The 12,561-nt window shown below is 39.6% G+C and overlaps 1 protein-coding gene across 3 annotated transcripts in view; it reads left to right on the top strand.

Annotated features, from left to right (window-relative positions):
• Positions 1 to 12,561, top strand: part of NOX4 (NADPH oxidase 4) — a 110,625-nt gene that overhangs the window by 76,518 nt on the left and 21,546 nt on the right. For all 3 annotated transcript variants that reach the window (XR_005628557.1, XM_039718414.1, XM_039718415.1), the window contains one exon: positions 12,372 to 12,491. Coding sequence is in view for 2 of the 3 variants with exons in the window: in XM_039718414.1 (XP_039574348.1) it covers positions 12,372 to 12,491 (120 nt within the window). In the remaining variant the exon portion in view is untranslated. The remainder of the gene's footprint in view (positions 1 to 12,371; positions 12,492 to 12,561) is intronic.

A 12,561-nucleotide genomic window follows, 5' to 3' on the forward strand; every position in this document is an offset into this window, starting at 1 on the left:
AAGAATGAAATTCCAAAGGAAATTATCATTAAAACTGCTTCACAGAAAAATATATATGAAAAGTACTTCTAAGTTATGTATGGTTTTATTGTCATTGGGCCACTTGTGTTAAAAACCTCTCTGGGCACTCAGGTATTTGAACACTGTCATCTAAGGTTAGCTAAACTGATGAAATAGGATTAAGAAGGAGATAACAAGGATGGTGGCTTTATCCAGTCATCTTTACCCTTTCTTTAATTTGTTTGCCTTGGCAAGCTTCTCCAATGAGACATGAAGCTATTGCTTATCCTTTTTTAAACTGTCAGGTCAGATCTGCAGATGAAACCATCAGTTGGACAGGTGGAAACCATAAAACAACAAATATCTAGAAACACTCCTTTGTGTAATGCTGTATTCCTTTCCTTTTACTTGCTCATTAAAGATTGCAATCCATTTATTGATGAAATTTACGACCACCATTACAGGGTATTTATGGGCCTCACAAACTTTTAATGAAGTAATTTTTGCAGTGCTTGTCTCTGTCTGAGAAATACAACTATTTCTGTCTAACAGGTAGATACTGTCACAGTGTCAAGCTGACTTGCCCAAGTTCTCCTAAGAAAGGTATGACAGAGACTGGGTTGATCCCAGCACAGCATCTAAGCTGCTGCATTCCTCCTTTCTCTTTTTGCTCTTTGTAAAGTTCCTACACCAAGGGGGAAGTACCTCTTGATTAGGGATCTTTAGGCACTTTCACACTAGTTGAAGTGATGTTAAAAATGTTCAGTGGTGGTTTAGGGAATGATTGATATATGCCGCCATTAGGAAAAACACTAATGCAGTTTTCAGAATCTCAGAGAGGAACAACCAGAAAGTATTCACCTGTCTGTCCAATTTTACCTTTACGCTTTGTTTAAAATATAGCTGTTAAGGAAATCCTTAAACAGAAGCAAACTAAGTTATATGTGGAACACCTGAATCACTGATCAGAGCTGCTGGATAAAGAGTGAGGTCTTACAAAGATGAGATTTGGTAGATCCACAGAACCTAGAGGGCTGGAATTTCATCCAGTCTGTACTACCCATGTCCTATTGTCTACTTGCATCATAGGCACCGTAGCAGAATAAATGACAAAAAAGCTGTTCCACTAAAGCTAATTTACTTATATAGTGTATTTCTGCCTGATAATACACCTTTTACTCCTGCAGAACTAAATTTTAGTAGCATGTAATTCAGTGGCATTTTTGCCATTTGTTTTGTATCGGAATCAGATTTTTTTTTCTATAGAGAATTCAGTCAAGTATTATCTAGACAAGAATATAGCACAGTCTATTAAATGAAGAAAAAGTTGGTGTTGACAGGTGGGAAGCAGCAAATAGTGCTTAAGCAGAGAGCTTTAAAATGAGTAAGATGTCAAATAGGGAGCAATTCATCTTGGGATTTGTTCTTTCAATATATCAAATAATGAATGATAAGAGGGGAGATGTAAACACCAAGTTAATTAAAACCTTGGATGATATTGGGCCAGGGAGGATAGTGTATATCAGAACAGATGGAATAAAATTTCTGAATCATCTGGCAAATTTTAGGAGATGGGTGAAAGAAAAGGGAGATGGGTTGCAATAGGCAAAAATGTCAGACAGTTCATCAAAAGATAAATGATTGAATTATAAAGACTGACATGGGGTGGGGAAATTGTTAGGCTTATACTTTATAACAGCCTTTTGTCTGTGTATATTAAAGTGTGAAATGTTAGAATCACAGAATCATTAAGGTTGGAACAAAACCTCCAAGATTATTGAGTCCAACCTGTGACCAAACATAACTGAGTCCATTAACTATTCTACTAATGTAGTGCCTTATATATTGATTTTTTGAACACTTCCAGAGACAGTGACTGGATGTCACCAATGTTTAACCACTCTTTCAGTGAAAAAATTCTTCCCCATATCCAACCTGAACCTCCCCTGGCACAGCTTGAGTCCATGTCCTTTTGTTCTGTCGCTGGTTGCCTGGGAGGAGACTCTGGCTACAGCCTCCCTTCAGGCAGTTGCAGAGAGTGATAAGGTCCCTCCTGTGCTTCCTTTTCTCCAGGCTAAAGAACCTCAGCTCCTTCAGTCACTCCTCATAGGACTTAGTCCAGACCCTTCATCAGCTTCATTGCCCTGGTCAGTCTGGGCTCATTCCAGCAACTCAATGTCTTTCTTGGAATGGGGGACCCAAAACTGAACATAGAATTTGAGGTGCAGCCTCAAGTAAACTTAAGCATTAAGCTTAAATTTAACTAAAGCCTGTCTTAAACTTTAGTTTAAGTTAAACTGAGGCCTGTGTCATGGAGGAGAGTCCTGAGAATGTGTTTCTTTCTGGTTTCACCAAAACAAAGAGCATTAACTGAGTATATAAGTGACATTCTGGAAATGACAGTGGATAAGCATGAGAGAGATGGGATTAAAAATGTGAACTTCTCCTCTCTGACTGGTCAATACTGTCATTTCAGATTAGACCTGAGACACAGTCCTGGGATCTGCATCTCACAATGATGACAATCATGATGGGGATCAGTGTGGAGGTGCAGGACACCGATTTCATGCAAGAAGTCTGACGTGTCATACTTATTGTGTATAGTGACAAGACCAGTCACACCCAGTGGTGTTTCTCTGTGTATATGCACAGCAGCTTCAGGGGTCCTGGTCGATAGGAGATGATATGGAACCTGCAGGAGAGGCTCCTTTGGCTCAGACCCTGACTCTGTGCCAGAGGGGTTCATTCTGCTGTGATGGCCAGCTTCTGTTCTATTCAGCCACCTTGTCCTGCAGCAGTGTCTCACACCCATTGGGTTGTAGACCTCAGGATACTTATGAAAAGTGAGGGTGGGAAGGTTTAGGTAGGAAAAGAATTATGTATTTGTAGTAATTAAACACTAGTCCCATATCTCTCTGTCTCTCACCAAGTCACTCACCTGTTTTGTTTGGGATCACCTGTTCTCTATAAGCTTCTTAAATGTAACTCATAGAGAAATGCTAAAAAGTAAGGCTCTGTTAATATGAGCACATAGAAAGGTAAGAGCTTGAAGGAATTTCAAAATTCAAGGGATAAAAATTTCTTTATTTTGAATAACCCAAGGCTGATTCACAGAGGCATCTTTGTATGGCTAGAAAGGTAATAGCAATGACACTACCACCTATGAATAATAATGTCATTATACAGGGCCTTGGCAGGAGTGAAACTGGAACACTGCAGACAATAATAGGCCATTCAATCTGAAAAACAGAACTGGAAACAAGAAGTTGGAGCATAGTCAGAGAAAAATAAAGAGGAGGTCAAGATAGTCAGGACTGCACTGAGCTCATCTATGATGTAATGCAGTATATTTTCTGGTAGATGATAAACTTCTGCCAATGAATCTATGTGCAGACTCATCTGTAGGCTTCTGTGACTTCAGAAATTCCTGCTCTGAGTTGAGTGACCTTATCCTTAGTCTGCCATTTTATTCCAACTGTGTGTGGTTCAGTCTACTGCTGGGCAGGTGTTCTTTCTTTACATTTTGGCCCTGCTAGTTGTCTGTATCCCCTTCCAGATAAGAGACTCTCTGCCTAAGGAAATGAGCTTGTCTGACCATCGCTAAACATCTGGAAGCCATCTCAAGTTCATTATCACTATCTTGCAGACCTCTCTCTTCAACTGTCAGAGGCATATTTAGACAATTTCTTTCTAGGCTTTCTGGCAGTTAAATTCAAGCAAAGATATTTTACGGATCCCAAGCCAATAATGACTTGCTTCATGAAGCTGCCTGAAGGAAACCTAGTTCTACAGGCACAGTCACTGTCCTGTAGAGGATGTGAAGCTCATGGAGAGCATCTTTCCTTAAAGGAAGTGTAGCCAAGAGAGACGTTATTTTAAAGAGAGAGTTTTCCAGGTAAAAGATGGGCTTGTGACTGGACAAAGTCACTTTGTTTACCCAATGTAAAGCCCTAACACAGGAAGGAGTTTGCAGTAAGATGACAGATTTTTCTAGGGGTTGTATTACATTTTAGGTAGCATATTTGTGTTTAGGTTTAACAGGTATTGAGGATTCAATTTTATTGCAAGAGTAACTGCTTCATTCCAACTGCAGGATTTGTTGTGAGATTTGCCTTTCTGTGTTTTTTCTTTATATTATCTTAATTTTGAATTCTTTATCTCTCCTTAATCCAGTCCAGAGAGCCTGAGCAGGCTAACTTTGGAGAGAACTGTGATATGTCTGTCCTTGTCTTCAGATTGATCTGCTGCCAGCTGTATCTGCCAGCGCTTCAGTCAGCTGCTTCTCTCCTCCCCTTTTGTTTCTGCAGATGCCTAGCTAGGATTTTAAATCCTGTGCTTTGTCATCCTTCTGATTTGTCAGCAGAAGCAAACTTTCCTTTCCCCATCCCTAAGGTGTACTGGAGCTTGGCTGGGAAAGCCTATGCCAGTGTGGATGTTCAACTAGGGTGGTCTTCTTTTTCCCCAGCCTACTCTATCCAAAGAAGTATTTTACCCTTTGGTATAATATGTCTCCTGAGTATATTTGTAGCTGAAAAGGAGCTGCCAGGGGTGTGAAACTCACATATGTACTGTCAGGCTTTCCTGAGTCCTAAACTCCCATGTAGCTCTCCTATACTTCAATGGAAAATACCCAAACCCTGGCTTGAGAGAACTGCATTACACTTCCAGTACTGGTCAATATATAATAATTAGAGATATAAAAAACTTGAAACAACATCTGAAATCTGCAACGAGGTTGCATCAATATGCATCAGTATGGAAAGGGTGGTGGTCTTGATCCCCCCCTACATTCCATTCCTGCTTTTTGACCTCACTCCTGTATTTGTGCTGCACTGTGTTGTGCTCTTCTCCAGGAGCCAGAACAAGAATGTTTGTCCCAGGAGAGTGCTGCCCTACATCTGTATGGCCCCTTCTGCAGCCACATCCTGTTCTTTCTCACAGTGTGTTAATGCTAACAATGCTTGGCTGTTGCTACCAGCAATCCTTGTTTGGCTCCACAGCTATCCATCCAGCTGTTGCTGTTTGCAGCATGAACATTAGCCACCTTGCCTTCCAGGCTTCTACAGAAACTGATGCTGCAGGTATTTCCCCTGGTGTGGAGACATGGGATATCCTGTCTCAGTGAGTATCATTTACCAAGTGAGGAAGAGGACTAATATTGGCACTACTTCCATGCCATATCTGTCATCTTTCTGAGAGGACCACCAAAGACAGCAGTATAGGCAACAGAAAGCTTCCTGTAAATAATTAAAATGTACTTCCTGTAAATATTGAAAGAGACCAAAGATCAAATATGGAAGTGGATTACTCTAAAGCAGAAATACAGTTTGCAGTGAGATAAGCAGATAACTACTGTGTCAGTGAATGGGTTGTGGAGAAATTTGGCCAGCACATTCTACCTCATTGTGGTTGCTGGTCTGCAGCATTTTATCACTTAATGATGTAAGAAATAAATTTTCAAAAAGCAAGATGCAATAGGTGGTGCAGTCATTAAAAATGCTCTTATTTTAATTTTTCTTGATTACCTCAGGCGAAATTGGTAGGACACGAGTTTATAGAGAGGAAAGGCACTTTATAAAATAGCAATTGAAATTGATAAAGAAAAATGTGTACGATGGGATTCCTTGTTATAATAAAATGAAATTGTGTGTTCTTTAATCAAAGAAGTACATTTTGAGAACATTTTGCAAAAATGACCTTAAAAAGGTTGCCATGGAGAAGAATTAATGTGACATTAATTAAGAATATTGACCCAAAAATTTGGTACAGAAAGTACATGTTCTTTCAGAGAACAAAGTTTTTTCGGTTTATAATTACATTTGATTGTAGTTCTCACAGTGATTTTACAGACCTTTTTAATGGAGTAAATGAATGTTGTAAGCTGTTGCTTCTCTTCTGTAATAGTCAGCAATGAGTAGTCAGAAATATGGGTTCTCCATAAATACTTCAGTCAATATTTAGATAATTTTATTCAGTTTAGAGAGAAACTAACTTGGTCTGCTTTCTGATTGCTGTGGGAGTCATGAACAAAGAAGACTGAGGGTGACCATCAGAGGTGCAGTTCTATTCTCTCTTGCTGTCAGAGTTAGTTCAATCTTCATGTTTTTTTGAACTTCTTCATAGTTAGGAAATTCTTTTCTTCTCTCCTCTTCACTCCTCTGTTACAAGTCCAGCTGCCAAAGGTAACTGTACAACATTTGCTGCTCTAGTGTTCCAGCCCACTCCAGTGGAAACTTGTTGAACCAGCACTGTGTGTCATAGAATCTCAGTTTGTGATTTACAGGAGGAGCATTATCCATAAGAATACGGGTGACTGATCAGCTGTTTCACTTTCTTACCCTTATCATCATGCCTTCAACATACTTCCTCTTGCTAAGGATGTTGTAGAGCTGGAAATTATTCTTTAGTTACCTCTGGGCTCTTGAGAGTATAAAAATGTTTTGTTTTGCCCAGTCAGAGAGAAATAAATGGAACTGAGATGTACCAAAACTGATGGTTCTTACAGGATTCTAAAAACATTAGTAATTTAGCAGATTGCTATTTGAAGAAAATTTGGTGCTAATTGATTCTATAGGTTTTTGAGCCATCCATGTTGTTATAATGAGATATTTCACTAGCTGATCAAGTAATCAGCTTCAGTAGAAAAGACAAGGAAACTTCTACAAGCTCTAGTACATACTGTAAGGATATATTTGAAGTCATAAGGAAAAAAAAAAAGTGAATAATCAACCAGAAATTAAACTCAAGCAGTTTAAAAAAATCAGGAGAGGATGGCTAATGAAACCTGAATTAGAATCGTAACCCTTTGCAATCTTGCACAAAACAGTATATAAATTTAATTGGACCCACTGGGTTTTGCAAGCTTACTTGTCTAAGGGGCTGCTGATAACTTTAATGGAAACATCATCCTTCACAATGTCAGGAGAACACATGGGAATCTCTGATCACACATGCCAGATGTCACATTTTGTGACATTTTTAAACCTTGAAAAGCTGTTGTAGTTTTGGAAATCCATAAAAACCAAGGATGGCATGCTTTGTTCACTAGTGGTTCTTTTGTGAAAGGCTGTTGGTACTGAAATGCTGTCAATAATCACAATCCCTCTGGTAAAATAGTGCCAGAGTGTACACATATAAATTGAGGCTTAAATAATGTCGTGAAGTATTGTATGTTGACATCATAAAATGAAGTGGCTATCTTGATTTTTTGCTGCAGAAAATATTTTAAAATCTTTGATAGTAGTAAATGCAGCTTCTTTGAAAAATCACATCATTTGTTGTAGCTAGGCTTTTACTGAAAAATGTGAATTCAGCCTTGGACTCCAAAATGTTCTAGAACAGTGCAGTAGTCTGTTTTGCTTTCTGCAGACTGTGAAAGATTGTCTCTGATACAAGTTTCAGATTTGGATGGCTTCCAGCAATCCTTCTGTGATCTCTGTTATTCTGGTGCCCTGAAGAAGGAGTCATGCATCAGGAGGCCATTTTGATAGAGCCACACAGCAGAGACAAACCAACTTAAACTGGAGAAACAACAGACAACAGATGGATACAATCAGACAGCAACATTCAGGGAAACAGTGAGACAGTACTGATCCAGAATATGACTGAGCTACAGTGAGCACATCAGGAGCCTGGTTTTTTAGATATCAGAGGAAAGAGAAGTCTTAAGAAGGAATTTGAAGGGAGATAATGAAGTAGCTCTGCAGATGTTTACTGTGATTCCCTCCTAGGCATGAAGGAAAGTGTGGGAGGAACATGGAGGCACTTGTTTGAATGTTTGTCACGTGGGGGTGGAAGCTGATAATGTGGGTTATCAGAGAGAGATTATTGCATCTCTCTGGTGCAGCAGAGTTAGAGCAGCAGAAGAACATAAAGAAATTTCAGCCATCAGACAGTCAGTTTCTTGGAGTTCTCAGGCTGAATCCGTCAGTACTGAGATGTGGTTTTGGTAGGACAAGTACAAAAGAAGAACAAACATGGGAGAAGAGTTGTTCAGTTGATTTTATTATGATTTTGGAGAATGTCAATTATGTTTTCCTAAGGAATCAGGAATTCAGCTCCATTAGCTTTATTGACTGTGTCTTGTGTCTGTATCCAGAACTTAGTGTCCTCACACAAAGTTACCTACACGTGGATCTTAGTAAGAACTGCATACCAAGGATATAAAATCTCATGCTGCTGGTTTGAATCCTTCATTTGACATTGGTAAGAGCTTTGCCTGAAACCTAGTCAGACTAGGATTTCACTTTTTGTGCTCTGTGTAGTACTTTGTATCCAAGCATTTTGTTCAGCTTGCAGATGATGATTCTGCTTTAATTAAAATTTCCTATGAGTGCTTGATTCAACTCCCCTATCCATCTGTTATTGCACTAATATCTCAGATAATGTCTTACAGTAGCTCCCAGAGAGCCTAGTAAAAAAAAGTGATAACATCATTTACTGTTGGGTTGTGAAGTACAATCAAGCATTATCTTTTCTAAGGGCTCCTACAACCTGTACTAAAGCATGGCATTGAGAGCCAAGTCCAAGAGGCGTGAGCAGGTATCTCCACACATCACTATGCAGCTCCTTATGGAAAATAATGGCTTGGATCTCAAAAGCAGTACAGCTGCCTGTGTCCCTGAGACAATTTAAGGGCAGCCCCATGTTAGTGCAGTAGCATTGCCCAGCATTGGAACAAACTGGTTTAGTGCTTGTTGGGCTATTTTGGTACCACTGCACTGTAGAATAGAAGTGTGCTTTAAATAGAAAATATCTGTAAGATGCTTTTTAATAATGTGCTCTGCTATTTTTTGTGATGTATTCTATTTTTAAGAGCTTTTTTTTCTTTATCTGAGCTAAAAAATTGTGCCACAATAATAAGCAAGAGCACTCCTAAGACTGGAAGTAAATACATGTGAAAAGAACAACTTGTTATTTGAATAAGTTTGCCTGAAGGGGGAATTTCTAAACTTCTAGTAAAATTCCATTCCCTTCCTTCATGTTAATTAAATAAAAGCTGGGAGGATAGGAGAGCATAGCTGGTAGTGTGATATAACTGGGCCACATCTCAAGAAGTATAAAATCATCTTACCCCCCTTGTCTTTTTATTGAGTGCTGTGATATTTCATTTTCAATAATGAACTGCATTTATGCAAAAGTTTTCTGTTCTACCGAATGAAAGGAGGAACATGTTGACAGGAAACAAAAATTGCATAATCTCTGCAGAAGTCTATGACTGAATCACTGCTCTGTTCAACCCTGTGCCATTTGATATGGCATCAGGAGGTTTCTTGCTTCCACTGGCTTGAATAAGAAAAGGATAAATTACCACTGCCATTAAGGCATCAGGGTCACATTTGTCTCAGTTATAAATGATCCCCATAGTAAAATGGGATTAAATAGTGCATGTTTATGACCTCCAGCAAAATCTTCTAGGGAGATCATGTTATGCTTGGAATCAGTCTTTTCAGCCACTCTGGTGGAGTGGGTTAACACAGTAGCAATATTTCTCCAGGTTCTCCCCCATTCCTCTTTTTCACACTTGGAAGCAAGGACTTCTGGCTGCTATGTGCTGGACCACATGCAGACACAGCAGGAGGCCCTTGGCTTCTCTGACTGCATCTGCTGTCCAAGCAACTGCTCCTCACTCCCTCAGAGGAAGACACAGTGGGCAAATAGAAATATTTTGCAGGCCAGATGGGGCTAATGGACCACAAACTGGAGCATTCTGACCAAAATGCATATTTAATTGCAGGTTGTTTCTTGAATTTCTGGCAGGCACTGTGCTTGACTGGTTTCTGGTGACCAGATCTAGTTTTGCATTTTTCCACTCCTGATCATGTCAGTATTATTCAGAGGCACTCAGATTTTCCAGGAATTTCTCAATCCCTCTGAGATCAGACATACACACATACATTCAGGTAGTCCTCAAGTAGTGCAGTTATGTCAAGTGGCACTCCTACAATAAATAACTGTTGTCACATCCTCTGGGGTAATTTCTGGAAAAACATGCTTTGATTGTTTTTGTTTCATTATGTTGTGTTTTTCACTCAAAATGTTGGCCTTAGCTTTGTGTATCCAAAGGAAGGTTAATGCTGCTTGTCCAGAATGTAAGGAATTTCCCTCAGGCCTGTGCTTTTGCCCTTCATACCTTTAGAAGCAATTCCATAGATTTCACCAGCTAGGTGGGGCTGCTTAGGGTAACATATATGAAGTAAGCCAGGAATGACTGGATTATTTGTTATCCAGTTATTTGGGTGTTTTTGTTTGGTTTTTTGTTTGATTTTGACGTATTCTGACATCCCAAAATTAGATCTCTATTACATCTGTTACAGATACATCTGAGACCCATAACATTTGTGGACTTCTTTCAGAATATCCCTTGGACCAGGTTATTTCAGTGTTACAACCCGCTTCTCAACATTTCCCCTCTTGCTTATTTAAATAAGAGCTGTTTCTTTACTTCCTGTGTCAAACAGTGCAACTTTTAGAACTCTTAAATCAGCTGGTGCTGCGCTCCACACCAGCAGTGATATCATTTCATTAGTGGAAAATAAAGCCTGGTTAAGTAAATGTGGTATCAAGTGTTATGTAAGAGGAAACATTTAATGAGCAGATACTTAAAGTTCTGTTTACATTGTATGCACATGACCAGTTAAGTGTTTCTTGGCCCCATTGTGTAAAACAATATGTCTGTCCTAAGTAAGGAGTGATTTTGTTTTTCTAATATTCCCATCATGCTGGAACTAACATATCTGACATTGCAAAGCTTTGAGATTCTCCAAGAGAATGTAGAATATGATAGAGACTATAAATGCAGAAATAAGAGTAAGCATATTTAGGTTGAAGACGGCTTAGTTATAAAATTTGGTTGCTTAAAAACATTTCCAATGCCTTCTGATGATGTCTGTGGCTGGGCCAGTGTCTTCTCCCTTTCTCTCCAGGTAGGACACCAAGAAAGGAGTTTGTAAGACAGGACATAGTTAAGGATCAGCCTTCAGATCCATCAGAAAGTTGGTAGTTATCTGTGCTCATTTAAGGAACCACAGAAGAAGGAGCCTAACATATGAGGCATATCAAGCAACAATAGCAGAGGTCTGGAAAAAATTTCCTAAAAAGGACCATATTGGCCAAAGACACCCAGACAAGATGTCTTGACTGGTAAGATGATGCCAAGGGTCAGACCACAAAACTAAAAGAAATTAGATCAGACTGAGAACTTAAGTTATGGCTAAAATCCAGCCTTCCAAAGGAATTAATCAGATGAGGTTTGGAAGGCTGTGTCTGGGAAAGGAGATGTCTTCTCTGCCTTTAATTCTCTGGCTGTTGTTATAAAGGAGAAGCTTAGGCCCTTTCATCAGACGTGGAGCACGTGCAGCTTGGTTGTGCAATGAGCACCAGTGGGTGTGCATGAAACTGATGTGTGTTGGAGCTCCTCAGTGGACTCAGGCCAAAGCTTGGTCCTGGTCAGCAGACCTGTGGGCAAATGCTGTTCCCTGAACTGCTGCACACAGTGCTGGCCCCACCACACTTGGCTGTGTTCAGCAGTTACCTAAATCAAACCTGCTGATCCAGTGAGTCACTCATACACAGAGCAAGCCTTGAGTAAGCGTCCTGTTCAGGTTCTCTTTGTAGCAGTTTCTGAAGATGAATCTGTAACTGAGGTAAGATATGCAGTTGGTTTTCCATAGGTAGAATGGAGTGTATGAAATCTTACAGTCCATAAATTTTGAGCTGTCTATGGGTGACCTTGCTCAGATTGTCAGCACTGTAGAAAAGATCTTGTAGGAGGTCAAACTTTTGAAAATATCTAAAGACAACTTTTGAATTATAGTCAATGTACTATCCAGTAGTATCTGAAGTGTTAAAAATGGGTTGGAAATGGGACACAATCTCCTAAATAGTCTTTAAAATCAAGTGGACAGAATGGCTATAGTAATGGTAGGCATGAGTCAAAGGGGAAGAACTCAGCAGTTTTTCTCCCTCTTCAGAAAAGGTGTATAAGATGTACCTCCTAGGCAGGCCTAGAAACACTGCTTTATTTCCTACATATGGCCCTCCAAGTCATTGTTTCTAGTGCCCTTTTTTTGCCCTCTAACACCAGACAAAACAGGAAGCCATAACTTAGTTGCCTCCACTTGTTCAATTAAAAAATAGCTTGTCTAATCATGGAACATGCCAAGAGATTTTAGGCAACAGTTTTTCTTACCTGTACATTCATTTTGTCCACATAAAGTTTTCCAGGAAAAAAATTTTCGCCTTCGGCATCCGAAGGCTAATAAAAATTTAAAACAAATTCTTTCTAGGGTTTTAATTCCAGCTTGTTTTTCTTTACCTTTTTCTGATCTTAACAGCTTCCTGTAAACGTGTGCTTTTTCCTCTTTATGCAGAGTGTATGTGGATGGACCTTTTGGAAGTCCCTTTGAGGAATCCCTGAACTACGAGGTCAGCCTCTGCGTGGCTGGAGGTATTGGGGTTACACCATTTGCATCTGTGCTCAACACACTGCTGTAAGTGAGCTTAAGCCTTTAAAGCCATTTTGCCCCAGTTTGCAGCAACCATGCATGTCAGAAAGGCTTT

The sequence above is a fragment of the Passer montanus genome, unplaced genomic scaffold (genome assembly GCF_014805655.1).
Source record: "Passer montanus isolate IOZ18808 unplaced genomic scaffold, ASM1480565v1 scaffold4, whole genome shotgun sequence".
In the NCBI taxonomy this organism is placed as follows: Eukaryota; Metazoa; Chordata; class Aves; order Passeriformes; family Passeridae; genus Passer; species Passer montanus.